At 39.1% G+C, this 19,333-nt stretch overlaps 1 protein-coding gene across 1 annotated transcript in view; it reads right to left on the bottom strand.

The window, feature by feature from the left end:
• The window catches only part of LOC106871402 (A disintegrin and metalloproteinase with thrombospondin motifs 16), a 164,846-nt gene that overhangs the window by 87,289 nt on the left and 58,224 nt on the right, over positions 1 to 19,333 (bottom strand). The window contains exon 2 of the mRNA XM_052967174.1: positions 14,939 to 14,990. Coding sequence (XP_052823134.1) covers positions 14,939 to 14,990 — 52 coding nt within the window. The remainder of the gene's footprint in view (positions 1 to 14,938; positions 14,991 to 19,333) is intronic.

The following is a 19,333-nucleotide window of genomic DNA, read 5'->3' as shown; positions in this document are numbered from 1 at the left end:
TATATATATATATATATATATATATATATATATGTAAATATATATATACAAGTAAACGCTTACATATACATATATGTTCGCATACGTACACATATATACATACGCACGTATACACACACACACACACACACGTGTGTGTGCATGCAAGCATTGGTGGAGAGAGATTTCCTCACTACAGAAATTGCTTCAAGAAGCAATTCCTTAATTAACTCTACTTGAGATAAGTCAGACTACATAGTGTTTCCTCAAAGTGCTTGATAGGCGTACGCGCACATAAACGTTCATTCATAAACACATACACAAATAAACAGAAGCATAAGCAAACACTAGCACGTATACTCAAAATTAGAAAAGTACTCATACGTATGAATACATGTATAATTCATTAATTAGGTAGGAGTTTTCCTGGTTACAAAGTCTTGTTTTTTTGTGTAGGAGGGGGGAAATGAGATTCTATGACGTTCATGCTTTCCTCAATATGTTGGTGCCGACGTAAATGAAATCAAATGAATCCATCATATCTAGGAAATGTAATATATTTTGTATATTTATTCTTTTTTTTTTCATTACTGTGATAGGAAGATGCCGACGAACGAGGACAAGCCGACAGAATTTTGTGCAAGAATCGAAAGAATCGGGGTTTCAAATCTGCCGATATTATCAATCAGTTTCGAAATACAACAGAGAACGGTGTTCAGTTGGGGAAATATTTTCTCAAACTGCCCTTCAGAGCTGCTGAAGGACTGAACTTACATTATAAGCCAGATTTGTTTTCCACGTGACAACAGCTTTCCGACAAAACTCCCCAAGTCTGCATAACTCGGACAACGAATGAAAGAGTGCAAACCGCTTTTTTTCGCTACAAGCACTTCAAACAGGTCCAGCTGAGGGCACTTTGGTGCCCGTAGACTTTATCTAGAATTGTCGATGCATTCCTATAGTACTTTCAGGCCAAGGATATCTGAAAGTTATCCATAGTCCTCGAGCGGGAGGTCATTCGGAACAGACTAGTCAGTTCGTTCTTGACAATGCCTGGATTTTCCGTGAGGACATCGTCACTCTCAGCCACCATTATTTTTCTCCAACACTACTATCCTGTAGAATGCCATCATAGAAGTTATACCAATCATTGTTCAACTGATAAAGGGCTGTAAATGTTCGACAATTTTTAAAACGTCAGGTGTCCAGTCATAGTCTTCATCTGAATCAAGATAGCCGCTTCCTCGAGACAAGCTGAAGTAAAACGTGCATGAAAAAGGGCAATCTTACCTATTCACTGCCTGGGAATCTCTGCAGATGCGATAACCTCAGTGTATACCCGTGTTGAGTGTGTGTTAAAGAAACAAAACAAAACAGACGGGCAATCTGATCAGTGAAAAGCTTCCCTTCCATAAGAAGCATAAGAATAGAACGCCCCAGTCTGCCAGAAGCAAAACAGCAGCAAATTACGACAGTTATGTGGTAATACATAACAGAAACGATGCACACGTTCGCCATCTCAGCCTAAACCTTCGTAGATAACATTCTCTCTGTCAATTTTCACCTAGTTCACAACATCGCCTCAGCCTTATCCACTTGGAGCTCTACTCAAAATTAGCACGATTCAACAAAAATTTGACCTGGGACTAAACAGCAATAGCAGTGAGAGTCCGATTTTACCCTGCTACAAATAGCAGTTAAATAACCTTATAATATTAAAAACAACAACAGAACACGTCGGTGACTCTGGCCTTGGGTTACAATGTGCCAGGTCAAAATATTGGTGGGTCATGGCTGGAACGCCTGTGATGATAGCTTTGTCAGTTCAAAGCAGACTTGATATGGAGCTAAATAACGACGCCACCTAAATCACCAATAACCACCACTGACACGAGCCAAAGAGGAACCACTACGTAGTCACTCGATCTGTTAGAATCAACAGCTAAATCTCCCTCAAATCACATCCTACTTACTATCATAGAAAATAATACTGTATAATGTGGTGCTGAGATTTTGGCACAAAAAAGACAGGATGGTCACGGATGGAATACCTTTGATCATGAGTCTGCTCGACCACGGCTACTCTTGGACTAAGCAACAATCTCTACTACCATAGCTATTACTACTACCATACTATCCGTATTACCGCCATTACAGCTGCCGTCACCGCCGCTGCTACTACTACCAACAGCCATTAATCGTCTCCTTCCTTACATCTCTCTTCCTGTTTCCGCCACCCGCGCCTTCCGAGTTTATCGCTGTCTCGTTCCTTAGTTCCATCCCGTCACCTTACACTACCTGCTAAATGTACGTAGCATCTACAGCAATTTCATAATTACATATATTCACTACATTTCTGTTATATTTATCTTTTCTACATTATGTCAGAGTTGTACTTGTTTGACATATGTTGAAATTGAAACAATTATATTGGGAAAGGGTTGTGGTAGTTGTTTGCATAGCCGTGTAGTTAAGACTTGCTTCTTAACAAAGGAGTTTAAGGTTAGGTCTCATTACGTGGCACCTAGTGCAAGTGTCTACTAATGTAACCTTAGCTTGACCAGTACCTTACATATATAAGTAGATAGGTAAATAAACGCAAGCAGCACTCAATATACGCAGTTGGAATAAATATTTAATAACAAGTTGACTCAGCTTGAACATTACTCCAAGCTTCGCAGGCGTAGATACGTTCCTACACCTTCAGACGTGCGTGTGAGTATGTGTGCATGTATGTGATGGACATGTAGCGTACGTAAAACCGAATCAGAAAATCTCTAGCGTGACTTAATTTTTTTATTTATTTATGTACTCGAAGAGACCTAGAACGGGTCGAAGCATGTGTCGTACTAAATAAAATCTTTTATTCCATCTATTTTATTAATACTGTTACCTCAACCGCCACTACGAAGTTCCTGCAATAAATCTATGGATAACAAGTAATCGAAACTGTGCCGGTGCTTTACTCATCATCCACTTATTTTGTATAATTTCTCCATTATATATATATATATATATATATATATATATACATATATATACAAATAAATTCATAAAATAACTGGTCATACACACATAGATGCTTACACATACAACAAAGAGAGGCAACTAAACAAGACACAGGGGAAAAGCTGCCATTTACTTTAGTTCTGTGTAACCCCATGAATCCAACTACTTTCCGCTTCTGGTACATGCGTTCAGATCCTGGTTCGTCCTCATCAGTTAGCCTATTACTTACAAGGATCTCATCTTCGTCATTCAGCAGATACGCCTTCTTGATACTAGCATACGGGAATTCCTCGCTGTTCTTTCCATCTTAGACACCTGCGGTTTGCATCTATTCGTCTTTTCTGTGAATTTTCTATTTGCTTCAAGATCCATTCTCTCCTCATCGTCATAAGACAATTATATGTTACTACTCCGAACGGGGGTGAAGTCTTCGGCGTCCTGGTTGTCGACTTCTGGAACTGAGGAGAGAGGGATTATTTCTGCCATCATTGGAGTACGATCGGTGGTGCTCTGTAAACCAGTATATTCCGGATCTTACTGCTCTTGCTGTTATCTTTGCTGCTGTCCACCGCTTGTCTTTCTCCTCTTTTCCAGCTCCTCGGAGTAGAAAGTCCTCAAGTGACTCTTACCGTTATACGTGTAACAAATAGGCTTTAATTACTATCCCACCAATCTAATGTCTTCTAAGTACCCACAATGGGATACAACTCTGAGATGGCTTTGAGGTTTCGAGTGTCATGAAGACCCGCATGCCCATACTGATCCCACCCAATTACATGTCAATTTTCTTCCATTTAGCGCGCACAATCTACCCATACTGCACTGAAAAAAGTCCATGTGAGAACAACGTCACCCTCTGTGACTATTGTCTCCCGCTGCTTATTATATTGCAGCCTGAGGTTGTGAGAAGGAGTACGGATACTGGTGTTGCCTATCGCTTCGCCTTGTCCACTGTTTTTAAAAATCAGGCATGCATTTCCATGTATCCCTACTTGGTATATAGAACTAACATCGTTCCAAACATCGACCAAGACCTCTTTTGTCTATTATTTTGTAAATCATATAGAAGCTCTCTTCACGTTTGGCAATAAAGAAGTATGCTACCATCTTTCTTACCAGAAGCCAAGGAGTCTCTGGCCGTTGCAACATCACTCTCCCATATATTCTTTTACAGGAATCAACCAAACTTGAACATTTAGCTAGCGTGGTAGAGAAACTGTTATTATTGGTTATAACAATGTTTCCATTTGAAGTATCCCTTACAGTGTTTGTAGTGTTTGTCCAACGTATTTGTGTGTTTGGTGTGAATACAGTTCTGCTATTCAAGTACTCGTAGGGCCTTGATAGTGCCAGATTATCAAATATTGTCGGTATATTACTAAAACTCAGCCAAAAAAAAATTAGCAGTAAAATCTGCTTTCTAGAGTTAAATCATTTTTTAAACCAGGTCATCAAATATGTAACTCAATATATACTTTTTCTTTTCGAGGGATAAATTAACTTTACGAATGCCGGCTTATAAAGTTTCTAAATCACCCAACTGGAAAAAACACGCAAGCCTCTGCGGTACCCATATCTTCGTGAAACTGCTTGGCCTTTAGAATGACCATTGACCCTGAAATAAGAGTACTCTCAGATCGTTTTGCACTAAACCACTTAGATAAAACTTGCACCTACTTCTGAGTCTATTTTCAATCAACACCTTTACTTCTACACAGAAATAAGTAAAAGGTGTACGTTAACACTGTTACTTATCTCTGTATCTTTTGTATATTAACACTTACTTATCTCAGTATCTTTTGTTTCCCAATGTCATAAACTATTAAAGAAGCTATGTTATATTCACGCATGCTAACGCCCCGAATTTTTTACTTATATTCAAACGTTGCCTAATATAAATTTTCTAGTGCAATGTTAGAGTTACAGGCTTTCTTTTTACACTTTTCCTAACTTAGTCACTCATGTTAACGCTAGAGGACATTTCAATTTATGGATGGACAGTATACAAGTAGGTAAAGGTAGAAATAAACCACTTAGTGGCAGGTGAAGGTTCTTTCTTACTTGGCTGAAAACAAGAGTAGAGTAGAACCGGGAGTCTGTGAAGGCACTTACGATAGAAAAAAAAAAAGGTGAAGCATAGTAAAAATTGCTGACTATCGGGTATGTCATACTATTCAGATTGATGGAGATTTTCTGTGCTGTTCATTTTTGTGTGCTGTACTATGTCTAAATTATCTGCGTGTTTAATTAAACGCTTTGAGGAATACCTGTTTACATTAAAGATACAAAAACTGTGGTGAATACCTCTTCCCGCGCCTTCATAAGAAGGGGCCATCTAGAAAACATAGTATAGAATGTTTACCAAATATGAAGATGTCTAAACACAAACCCTAATTTTTCATCCCAAAGCAAACGAAGTGGTCATAAAAATGTTCCCTTGATAAAATAGTAAGAAAAATGTAAAATTCCAATTTCTTTGGGATGTCTATAACAAACGTCAGTTCATGGCAATCAACAACAACAAGAATTGTGTACAGTATAGGCACAAAGCCTGAAATTTAAGGGAGATGTTTCGTTGATTAAATCGCTCTCAGTATTTGACTGAGACTCACGTTTTCGGTCATGCACTCTCTTGAATTATATGATAGAGAATCCTGAAAACCGGCCTTATGAGTCAATGGCTAGGAAAAGACCTTTGTTTATTTTTATGATATATATGTATGTATGTGCGAGTATAAGCAAACATATACGTGTATTTGTTTGTATGGGTGTGTATATGTATGAAATGTATGTAACTGCAATGGAGTTGACAGAAATAAGTGAATCAAATAGGCTTGATAGGGATTAATGTAGCATAACCCGATTAACAGACGTGGCTACAAGTCGTTTCGGGGTAATTTGCCAATATTACATAATGTAATATTATTACACAATAACACAAAGCGATGAGCTGGCGGTACCGCGACGAACAAAATGGTTAGTGGTATTTTGTCTGTCCTTTCGTTCTGAATGCAAATTCTGCCGAAGTCCACTTTACCTTTTATTTTTTCGAGGTCGATTGAGTCAAGCGCTGGGACGATGCAATTGAATAACCCCCATGTTCCAAAAATTCCAGGCATTGTGCCTATATCAGAAAGGATTATTACACAATAACACTCGTTAGGTCTTATAATCAATATGTCTCTTTATTACGCAATACATTATATTCAAAATCATCCCAAACCGCTATGTCATTCATTTCATTTAATCAATGATATCGTTATAATCATCTTTCTTATGCAAATTAACTAGATCTGATTAGCAATGTCCGAGTTTGTATACATTATGAATAGCTAAACGTTACTAATATTTCCTAGGACTCAGTAGGTAGGCTATTTTTCTCTGATGAAGGATTATGAAAACATTGAAAAAGTCAAATCGATTTCTCTTTACGAATATCTAACAAATATGTTTTACCACTCACCAAAAAAGGTTATACTCTTTACTCTTTACTCTTTTACTTGTTTCAGTCATTTGACTGTGGCCATGCTGGAGCACCGCCTTTAGTCGAGCAAATCGACCTCAGGACTTATTCTTTGTAAGCTTAGTACTTATTCTATCGATATCTTTTGCCGAACCGCTAAGTTACGGGGACGTAAGCACACCAGCATCGGTTGTCAAGCGATGTTGGGGGGGGGGGACAAACACAGACACACAAACATATACACACATACATACATACATACGACAGGCTTCTTTCAGTTTCCGCCTACCAAATCCACTTACAAGGCTTTGATCGGCCCGAGGCTATAGTGGGAGACACTTGCCCAAGGTGTCACGCAGTGAGACTGAACCCGGAGTCATGTGGTTATTCAAATTATCTAACAAACATTATATAATACATTTCTCTCTCTCTCAACTTGTCTGTCTGTCTGTCTGTCTGTCTATCTATCTATCTATCTATCTATAGGTCTATCTTCCAGTCTTTCCGCCCGTCTGTCCGTTCATCCATCTACGTCATCACTACATTATACCCTTCTATAATTTAATGAGACGGAACTTTAGAAAGCAAGTAAAGATAATGTTTTCCATCTCGACTATCTCGAAGCAAGAGGGAAGCCTTTACGCGATTGCACGACACGTTCAGAATAGCAGCCAGCTTATCTTATATCACACAGTACTATGGCAAAAAGGGTTGTACACATCTTGCTTAAATAGGGTTGTACATATCTTAAAAAGGGTTGTACACATCTTAAAAAGGGTTGTACACATCTTGCTTAAATATACAAAAAATGGAGTCGATCATGGTTGGAGCACAAAGGTCTGCTGAACATGAGGCTAAGCAATAGTAACATTAACGACTGTCTCCATTTTTCTCTATTTATCTGCAGTTTCTACACACATACATGTCACACACACACACGCACTTTCTCCTTCTCTCTCCGTATCTCTATCTATTTTATACTGCTGTTCCTGTTTACGTTGGCACGGTGCCTGGTATCTGATGCTTAAATCCATCGACCAACCAACCTTTTCCAAGACAGGAATTCCCCAATACGAAAAACAAACAAAAGATTCCTCCAAAATGGCGGCATACATATGTATGTGTATATATATATATATATATATATATATATACAAGTAAGTATATGTTTGTACGCACACATACACACACACAGAGGCGATGCACTTGCTATTCTGTCTAGACATCTAGTTAAAGAGTGTGTTGATTCTGCTATTTCTGAAACTTTCCACCCCATTTTTGTTATCATTACAAATTCAACTCATTCTTGTTTTCCTTTACACTTTTCCGCTGCTCATTCATTCTTTGTGTCTTGTCTTCTTTTCTTTTCGAAGTCTTTATTTACTTTATTCTTACCATATTTCATGCTTCAATCTGCCTTCATTTTCTTCTTCCATCTTTCACTGTTCTTACACCCATTCCTTACATTCTTTCTTTTTCTTTTTCTTTTGTTCTTTCCTTCCTTCCTTCCTTCATTTGTTTGTTTGTTTCTTTCTTTCTTTCTCCATTTCTTTCTTTCTCCTTCATTTTTCTTTTGTTTTCTTTTTTCTGCATTTCATTCTTCTTTCATTTCTTTTTCTTTCCTTCTTCCCTTTTCCATTTCTTTCTTTCTTTCTTTCTTTCTTTCTTTCTATGTTTGTTTCTTTCATTTCTTTTTTTCTCTATTTCTTTTCCTTCCTTCCTTCCTTCCTTTTTCTTCCCCCCCCCACCTCCTTTGTTTCTCATCTATCCCTGGTGTCGGTAAAAAAAGTTATCAGTCCTTGGCATTGTTGTTGCTGTCGTTGTTGTTTAGCAACAAGTCAACTGATCAAGCAAATCTATGATGGAAGACACTCCAGCCATCATCATCCCGCCTTTCTTTCACTTTACAACATGATATATCATAGGATTACACTATTCAAAGCATCTTCCTCCACTTTTAAAGACAACAGTGTGTAATGCAAGAAATTTTTGTAATGCTGCTATTTTTAACAGGTCAGGCGAAATGAATACCACTAATGTACTAGGGACCACATAATTGACTATAGGCCCCGCTCAAATTTGAGATCTTGTGGCTTGGTTAAATCGCTGGAGATACTTCCGTTTGTACCCCTCCATAAAATTTAAAAAAAAATATTAGACATGGTGGAAAATTGATTTCCTACCATATCTTATAATAATAATAATAATGAAAAAGTCATAAAAAATTAAGAATTTCTATTAAAAAAGCTTCATTTCTGTACATTCATGCCTCAATGTTAAGCAAATTTCATAGAGTTAGGCAATTTAGGCCTTAAGGTTAGGCAAACTAGGACATGAATATATATAATACAGAAATGAAGTTTTTTTTAATAGAAATTCTTAATTTTTATACGCTGTATGTAAACAAAGAAGTTTGTTTTCGAAGCGCTGAAATATATGGTAGAACAAGTAGAAAGATAAATTTTATTCAACGCATAGGAACCGAACAGTATAGATATAAAGGATAAAATCCTTTTTTCTTTTTAAAAGCAGAAGAAATTGTCGGCAGCCAGCCACGAGGATCGAACTCACATCCTTCTAATATCCGGTTGGAATGCGTTACCATTTAAGCTAAACCGCCAGACAGCCAAATTCTTCTGCAATTTAAGAAGTTTTCATCTTTATTATTATAAGACATGGTATAAAATGAATTTTTTACCATGTCTAATATATCTAATATTTAAAAGAAAAAAAATTATGGTGGGATACAAAAGGAAGTCTTTCCGAATCTTTAAAGCGTCAGAAAAATTTCTTGCACTATTTGTTTCGCTTCTAGATGTTACGAATTCAAATCCCACCAAGGTCAAATTTGTCTTTTATCCCTTCTGGATTAATAAATTGAAGTACCAGTCAAGTACAGATGTCAATGTTATCAAGAAACCCCTCCCTCAAAAACTATTGACCTTGTGTTTAAATTTAAGAAAAAAAAATCGTAAAAAGAAAGTAAAATCGGGCGTAAAACGAACATTATAAAGAGAAGAGTGAGAATGTTTACATTCCAAGACCATCAACAGCAGGAACAACAACAACAACAACAACCATAAAAAGCATCAACAAAAGCCATAAAATCAGCCACGATAACGACTACAGAAGCCAGAATTTGATGAAATAAATAAATAAAAAGACAAAGATGGTTAATGGAGAGAGAAGGAAGAAGGTTACAATTACGACTGCTGTTACTTACATGCTTTTATTTTGTTTTATATACTAATTATCCTCATCTTATTAAACCTTTAAGTTTTATACATACACACACACTCATGCATATGTAAAAAGCGATGACATGCGCGCATATGCAAACACCTAAGCACGAAGAAACGTGTTCACACAGAATATAAATGTAGATGCATACACCTACATATATGCAGCACACTAACTCAACGTCATATTTACAAATGCCGGAAACTGTCTTAATGTAAAAAAGTCCTGTCACTTTTTTAGTGACCGGCTTGAAATCCATGAAGAACTTAGACAGATCTCAAAGATAACATACATACATACATACACGCATACAACTGCACAACGCGCGCACACATATACGTTTACATAAATATATAAATGTGTGCGGGTATGAAAGTGCGTGGTTTAGTGGTTAGAGTGTTAGGCTCACAAACGAAAGGTTGTGGCTTCGATTTTCGGACAAGGCAGCAAATTATTTAATAGCACCTCAATGATGCAATCAGATAGATAGCTACCGATCCAAGAGATGAGAGACAGCTGGAGCCGATTGACAAGCATTTTTAACTAGTTTCGTGTGCCACATTCGGGGGAATATTTTGCTGATGTTGAAAGTAATTCTGTTTTCTATAAATTTCTCGATAGTGAGGGCCCAGCTGTGAGTGACATAAGATAAATGAATAGACTTTTTACAAAAGCCGTACCAGTGGTCATTAAAGAGACAGAAAAAGAGAGACATTTAAGGTGCTAGATACATTTGTACTTGATAGATGTCTCCATCATCTTTGAGGCAATGTTGGAAGTGAGTCGATATGACAATTCTTTGTTTGGTCAGAGAGGTTGTCATTCTCGGGAGTGGGGTACACTCTAATATGCTTCCAAAGAACAAGAAATATCCAGAGAGAGAGAGAGGGAGAGAGAGAGAGAGAGAGAGAGAGAGAGAGAGAGAGAGAGAGAGAGAGAGAGAGAGAGAGAGAGAGAGAGAGAAATTGAAAGGTTTGGCGTGGATAAGGACTAACTGTTTGTGGTAAGCATAATATTTAAACAGTTAAACAACTGCAAAATAGGGGCAGTGTTTGAAGGAACTGAAAGCTGTAAAGCTTCACTTGGGAAGTATTTTCACTGTGCTTCTAATACAGACAAAGAACATGTGAAAGTTTGCATAGGGAATAGAACCAACGAGGCCGTAGCTACATGATTTCGTAACTTGCTAGACATAGCAACCAATTCTCTTAGATAACCCCCTTTCGGTTTAAAAAGTAGTATTAGGGTGACATGTAGCCTTGGATACATTATAACTACAAAAAAAAGAAAAAATCGCTGCTGGAACTCAATTGATCATTGATCTGTTTGATGAAGACTGATTTAGAGCTAAACAGCGACAACCTTGGTAAAAGAAGCCAATTTAATGCCTGCTATACATAAAATGAACCCGAAGCCAGTGCAATCGTCTGATATTAGTAATGATTTTTGTCCAAATGCTTAAGTATTTAATATTAACGGAAGTCAAGGCGGTGAGCTGGCAGAAACGTTAGCACGCCGGGCGAAATGCTTAGCGGTATTTCGTCTGCCGTTACGTTCTGAGTTCGTCAAGGATGTCCACTTTCACCACTTTTGTATGTGGTGGCTCTTGAGCCCCTACTGCAATGGTTGAGTGACATCCCAAGAAAACAAAGTTTAGAGGAGTTTGTTACCGCTTACGCGGACGATATAACTATCAGCGTAACCACAGTAGCACGCCTACGTGAAGTGGGTAAGGCTATTGAGGTTTATGAGACGGTGGCAGGAGCAAAGATTAATCGGGAAAAGTCGGTCGGCTTGCAGCTCGGCACCTGGGTTGGCAAATCGATGCCTTCAGACAGCGTTGTTAGGCGCTGGACAGAGGGACCAGTTAACTTGCTGGGAGTCTGGTTTAGACCAGGCTTCCAGATAGAGAAGAACTAGACGGAGGTTTCGAGTAGGGTGGCTGCAGTAATCAAGACCTGAAAGGGAGGGCAGAGGTGGCTAATGTTTTTATCGCATCGGTCATTACTTACCGCCTGACCGTCGTGCTCTGTCCGGATTCGTGGTTGATAAGGTTGGAGAGACAGATCGTTCGTTTATTGTCGAAAGGCAGGTCGCCACTTGTGAAACACTCTGTCTCTTGTCAAAAGCCGTTAAAGGGAGGTTTAGGGATGCCTTGGTTAATGATGCGCAAGCATGCGTTGAGGCTGAAGCATCTTTGGATTCTCCTGGATGGTCTCCGCTGGCCAGACAAATGTTCTCCTAGTTCAAAAGTTTTTGCGAACAGGAAGCCTGGTGTTTTCGTAGACCGTAGTCGAGTGAATGGCATAAAGAGTGCCGTAAGGCCCTCCTGCTATTCCGGCGCGCGGGCAAAGCCAACGGTGGAGGTTCTACACGAATTTTATATAGTGGGTTGGTGGAGTCTAAATGTGACGATAGCCTAGGGGCGACTCTAGGTCTCGGGTATATTTAACTGGACAGCCTGTTCCATCGTACATTCGGGTTGAGAACGTTGGACAACTTCCAAAAGTCCTTGATCTGTCAATGTTACAGAGGTGCTTTTCCCGTTTGGGATAAGCTTGCAAGACATGGTAAGCGTCAGTCTCCGACCTGTCCAAGATGCAGGGGAGACAAGGAAACCGTCCCTCACGCTATTGTCCAGTGTCCGGATTTTTAAAAAATATTTTATATAATTTCTATATTCATATTTTATGTAAAATCATAACGTATTACTGATCCCAATCAGTTGTTTTGTCCATTTCTGTGTTTGGCCCCCTATAGGCAATAAAGAAATTGGTATTTCGTCTATCTCTACTTTCTGAGTTCAAATTGCGTCGAGGTCAACTTTGCCTTTCATCCTTTCGAGGTCGATAAATTAAGTACCAGTCAAGTACAGGGGTCGATGTGATCGATTTTCCCTTCCTCACAAAAATCCAGTATTATTATTATTAAGCCGGCGAGCTGGCAGAATTATTAGCATGCCAGGCAAAATGTTTAGCGGCATTTCATCCGTCTTCCACATTCCGAGTTCAGATTCTGTCGATGACGAATCTGCTTTCCATTTTTTCGGGGTCGATAAAATAAGTACCAGTTGCAAACCGGGGTCGATATATATATAACTATCTCTGCCCCACAAATTTCAAGCGTTGTGCCTATAGTAGAAAGTATTATTATTATTGTACTTGTTGCTGTTTTTTTTTTGTTGCTGATCGTTTTAATTTTTTTCTGCAGAAACCATTTGAACTTTGTTATGAACTAAGTCTTTAAAAAATTTACTGATTTTATGCCAATTCAATTATGCGCAGCCATCCAAGAAATTGCTTCTTGGGCATCATTTACACAACTTGTATTCTTAAGAAAATACCATGAATACGTTAGTAGTTTTCTTCAATAGCTATTCAATTATCTTTGCAGTTAATTGAACACCTGTATGGCTTTGCTGTAAGATGCATCGTTATATTCTTATAAAAAAGCAAAACAAAAATCCCAATTTGATTTACTCAAAATGATTATATATAACACAATGCGCAATGTTGGTGAAACAATAATTTCTGCCGGAGATCGAAGTAATATCGTTAATTCAGTTTATAGATATTTTCGCCTGCATCATTAGAATATAAGCATTATTAACATCATCAAGAACATTAATTATAACAGCAGCAAATAATACGGGGTTCTATCATTGATACTGTTTTTTAGGGAACAAATACAACCTATGAAATTGACTTCCGATACACCCTTTTCGAAGTGAAACGAACAGATGTTTTGATCGGAGATTATAGTAGAGACCCCTCTCGATACGACATCGGGAGAGGTGGAAAAGATCATACGAGGAGATGCTGAAAAGTTCCTGGCTTTAAGGGTGTCGCGAAAGGTCTGGTTGGTGGCAAAATTTTAAATCATTATTATTATTATCAAGGCGGCGAGCTGGTAGAATCGCTAGCACGCTGGACGAAATGCTTAGCGGTATTTCGCCCGTCGCTACATACTGAGTTCAAATTCCGCCGAGGTCAACTTTGCTTTCATCTTTTCGGGGTCGATAAATTAAGTACCAGTGAAACATTGGAGTCAATCTAATCGACTGCCCCCTTCCCTAAAATGTCAGGCCTTGTTGTTGTTGCTCGCCGCCTTAATAATAATAATAATAATAATAATAATAATAATAATAATAATAATAATAATAATAATGATTTCATTTATTTGCCACAAGGGCGAAGGATGAGAGGGACAATACAGAGACAAAGTGTGGGGGTTTACATATAATAATGAAATGATAAAAAAAAAGCAAGTATACACGGTATACACTGAAAAGGAAGGGACATATGCATAGCATACAAAAGTAAAAAAAAAAAAAATAGCGGGGAGGATTATAGAGATGTAGCCCTCTTGATACAAGAAGGCCTCTAGGGATAATCGAGGAACCCCAATGTCCGAGATTTCCTTGAAACCCTGGGAGCAAATGCTCTCTCCAGTTCCTTGTCTCCGACTCACATGTCTACACTTAAAGGTACCATTCACTCTTGCCATTTTCGCAACTTTCACCCACCTTTCAGTAAACTTACTCGAGGACAGCACTTCCTTCTCCACTCTTAATTTTCTTTTCATGTGAAACTTGAAGATGTCAATGAGAGTTCTACCAAAGAGGAATGTATCTGTCATCATGCCTTTTTAGCCTTGTCCACCAAACAGCCTCTTTCACCACAGCCACCAGGCAAAGGAAAACTGCCTTGCCTGTCCGATTGAAGGAGGACGGTGGTGCGAGCATCACTATAGACTCGGCCGACAGACACATCCGTCCCACACGTGACAGCAGCTGTTCAACATAACCCCACAAGTCAATAATGCCCGGACACTAAATGAGGGCGTGCAGAACGTTTCGTCACTCTACGCGCACCTCAGACAAGTCCGTCTGACAGTACATCCGTACATGTAGAGTTTATCTTGAACCGGTAGTGCTCCGAGGTAGCAACACTAGGCCAAGGACATCTGGAAATTATCCATGATAGTTCCCGAATGGAAAGTCCTCCGTAACAGACTAGCCAGATTGTTTCTAACATAGAAAAGAGGCATACGACTAGAGCGAGTTATCCTCAGACTGGAGACCCATTTCGAATCATGACAACGAAGTTGTCTTCGTCCAAAGGTATTTTTGAGTCAAATGGTGCGACAGGCAGGGTTGACAGGTAAAGTCTACAGATTTAAATTTAAGTCAAACAACAATAAACACTTATAAGTACAAAAACAAATGTAAATGAATACAATATTTACCTTTCGGTATCTCGAAGGCAACACCGAGAACACAGAGGCAAGACAATGAGACCTAAAACAGAAGAAAAGACAAAATTATGAAGTTAATACAGGTAGGTTGTATGTAGTAATTTAAGTAATATTGGTATCAAATATTGGCACAAGGCCAGCAAGTTCGGAGGTGGAGGAAGTAAGTTGGTATTTATTTTATCGACCCCGAAAGGATGTAAGATAAAGTCGACTACGGCGAAATTTGGACTCAGAACGTAAACACGAATGAAATGCTGCTAAGCATTTTATCCGGCGTGCTAACGTTTCTCCAGCTCGCTGCCTTAGTAACTTGACCCTTGTTACAGCTTCCTTCATCTCTCCTTCAGCTTGGGGAACAACCATAAGTTATTGGGAGCAAGGACTGGATTGTAAGGAAGTCTAGGGATAGTTTTGATGTCCACCTCTGTTAAGTAGTTGGTTACTAGGATGGATTTGTGGACTAACTGGTGCATTGTCCTTGTGCTGGTGCTCTGGCCTTTTGCGACGAAATCTCCTTAACTTTTGAATTCTTCTACTTGACAAAGTATCTTTGTCAACCATCTGGCCAGAGGGAACCCAATGGATGTAGATGATATCCTTGCTGTTGAAAAAGGGAACCATTATGAATGTCTCGGTGGATTTGCTTTGCCTTGGCCTCTTATGCCAACGAAAAACATTCGGACCACACAAATGAATACATAAGCTGTCTGGAGCATTTCATAAGTTTCTCTTGTATTTCTGCCCAGTTTGACACAAAACCTTATTGCATAGCGAGATTCTAAATTGCCTTGAAGTCCTGACTATATTCTGCAAACTAGTCAGCTGTGACAATCAGTGCTTAGTAGTGTCTTTTCAAAGAACTGTTACAAACGTCTCCTTTAATCTAGAATAGTAAAAAAATTGCAGGTCACTTTATTTGATGTATAGTAATGATATGCAGAAACTATGATCCTCAAGAAGTTATAACTACCTATCCTATAAAGTCTCAAAACTTCTAGAATTCCAGAAAGCTAATGATTTGAGAAGGACTGGGCATTGTGTGTAGTGTGGGTCGGATTTAATCTTTCTAGACCTGCGCTAATGTCTCTTCTTCGCACGACCCTTGTTGAGTGGAGGTGGTTTGGCTCCATCTTGTTCTGAGGGGTAGAGGCCATTATAGTAACGGGAGAAAAGGGAGAGATAATAATGCTGTTGTGAGCCATAAGCTGGTATGCTTCTCAGTGCGCTCATACCGAGCAGTGAGATGGGTTCTAGTTTGGGTGCGGTTGAGGATATCGATGTGTGCAGCAGCAACACTGTCTCAGATGTGGATGCAATATTCCAATTTTAGCCTCAGTTGAGCTAAGTAGTGTGGCAATAACTGTTGGGGGCTAAAGTATCTGCTTGATATGAATAGAAGGGCTAGTTGCTGGAATGTAGTTCTCTCTATGTTCGCGGGATAGCATTTTCCCTGTTTTTTTTTAGTGATTGTTAGGGCTCTGGCTGCATGCTGTTTATGCTTAAGAGGGTGTGTGGTGCGATGGTGTTTATTTGATATGAGTGTCATTTGTGTTGTTTTTACTGCTGAAATAGACAAAACTGGCATACTCCATTGGGAGATCCTTTCAAAGAACTCGCTTAAGGTAATCGGTGCGGATTTGGCGCGTGGTGTCTAGGTTGCGTGCGGATGATGCACGGTGAGATAGAGCTCGGGAAGAATGAAGAGTAATGCTATCTGCGCAAAAGTGGATGTTGCTGGACGTGACAGCTAATCAGTCATTAATGTATGGAAGAAAGAGAGTAGGGAACAAAACCGAGCCATTGGGTACGCTGGAATTAATAGTGAGGAACAAAAAGAGCTTCGACAACAAGCCGATTTAGTGAGAACTGATAGGAAAGTACCAGTTCAAGAGATGAGAAACTAGTAGCGCTGAAAAGTGGGTAGCCTCAGCAGGATATTCACTCGCCAGACACGGTCGAAACATTTGATGATGTCAAGGACAACATTGCTTTCAGTATATTTCGTCAAGGCGAGGTGACATAAGAAAGTAATTTACCAGTGAATTTGGCTTTAGGAGACTGTACATATCGTTCTTGAGAGAGAGAGAGAGAGAGAGAGAGAGAGAAAGAGAGAGAGAGAGAGAGAGAGAGAGAGAGAGAGAATGGAAGAACAAGAATGAAAGAGAGGGTGAAAAAGGAGAGTGAAAGAGAGAAGGGGAGAGAGAGAATGGAAGAACGAAAGTGAAAGAGAGGGTGAGAAGAGAGAGAGAGAGAGAGGAAGAGAGAGAGAGAGGAAGAGAGAGAGAGAACAGACGAAAGAGAGAGAGAGAGAGGGATTCAAGGCGTTGGAGGACGTCATTGTTAATGGCTGCCTCCATCACCTTGGAGATAATATTAGGAGTGCGATAGGGTTAGAGAGGACAGGGTCTAAAAAGGTTGCCTTTCCTAGGAATGCAACACATTGTAGTAGGTTTCCAAAAATCAGAGTAAGTCTCATTAGAGAGGGAGAAATTGAAGAGTTAGGTGATAATATTTGTGGATAGTGGAAGGAACATTGTCAGGTGACTTTGTTGGTTTGAAGTGACTGGAGGCTTTTCGCATTTGTCGTGTATGTACATATGGTGGTAAATCTGGAAAGCTGAAAAGGAATAAAAAATCGATTTGAAGGCGATTTACTAATTGTGTGCAGAGAGGAGATAGCTTCGAATCTGGTTGCAAACGTAAAGGCTTTTATCGTGAGTGTACTGCTCTCAGTATCATCGTCGCTGAGTACAGGAGAGGAACAGGATTTTATAAATTTGATAGATATTCTTTTGGCAAGGGACCAGAAGGATCAGCTGCTGTTTGGGAGGCGGGATAGCTCAAGGGCAATGCGATACACAAAGTCATCTTTAGTAGTTCGATAGTGGCTTTTTTGAAATTGAATTGCTGAATAATGGCCGCTAGGTTTCACAACGCAAAAGCGTTTCTTCAGGAGTTGTAAACATATCTCACGTTTTTTGCTTCTTGGGAACGATAATATTAATACAACCAAAAACTGTAATCGATTGAATCGACTACAGCCTTTCACTAAATTTTTGGTCATGTGCCTATATTAGAATAATAAACTCAGTATATCTATATACTTATTTTTTTTCTGCAAAAATGTAAAACGACCTGTTTCAATATTATGACCTCATCAACAAACTACATATTTCATTGTACAAGTAATGAGGAAAGTATATATCAGATAGGGATAGATATTAAAAAAGCATAGAGCTACTATACGTTGCTCATATAAGAAACCAGAAGCTGGTACACCTTGCTTCTAACCAAACCTGAGAGACGTCTGACAGGGTGTGAATTTAAAGTTTTGTACTTTCCGTCACAGTATGTTGTACCGAAGAGAGCAATTATTAAAATTCACGAAGCCTGGAGTTTAGCGGACTATATCATCAACATGTGCGATAGGGCGCCAAATAGAAAGTACTCATTTGTAAGTATATATATGAAATATATGAACTCGTACATATTCATACACACATACTCGTATACACATACACATATACATACATATATATATATATGGAATTTAAAAGCACTTTGTAACTTACCGATTAGCTACAACCAAAGCAGAGCGGCCTGAACCAATTTAAGATTCCAGTGCAGTGGAAAATCCAACAAAAGATAAGACCCTTAGATAAAGACAAAGAACATTTAATTCCGAAGGCGGTTCCAGCATCACCGAGATGGTCACTGCAAAAATAAACACACACACACACACACGTTCGAAAGCACCAAGTTTTGTAAATTAATTTTGGGTCATTATGGCGTCAGTTACTTTGATGGTCACATGACACACATACGCACAACATACTGTGGTGTTGGCAGATGAGTTATGTATTTCAGAACGTCTTTCTCCTTTGCCTTCTCCGAATTTTTCCTCTCATGTGAATTTTTCCTTCCTTCTCCCTAACATATCTTTCCCTTCCTCTTTTCCATACGCCCTCCTTCACCCCTCTCATTCATCTCTTCCTTCGTCTTCTTTCAACCAGACAACATTATCTATACTAGCAGAAAGACCGCTCTCCAGGCGGTTTTCTGCTAGCCACTTGATATTTTCACATTTGATTCCCAATACTAATAATTTTTAGATTTTACGTCTAATTATTTCTTCTTATTCTTTTACTTGCTTCTGTCATTTGGCTGCGGCACTACCTTAAGGGGATTTAGTCGAACAAGTCGACCCCAGGACTTATTCTTTGTAAACCTAGTACTTATTCTATCGATCTCTTTGCTGAACCACTAAGTTACGGGGACGTTAACACACCAACATCAGTTGTCAAGCGATGGTGATGGGGAACACAGACACAAACGCACACACACACAAACGCACACACACACACACACACACACACACACACACAC

This window comes from Octopus bimaculoides, chromosome 1 (genome assembly GCF_001194135.2).
Source record: "Octopus bimaculoides isolate UCB-OBI-ISO-001 chromosome 1, ASM119413v2, whole genome shotgun sequence".
Lineage (NCBI taxonomy): Eukaryota > Metazoa > Mollusca > Cephalopoda > Octopoda > Octopodidae > Octopus > Octopus bimaculoides.
Note: the sequence above shows the minus strand (reverse complement) of the source record. Positions and strands in the feature narration are given on the sequence as shown.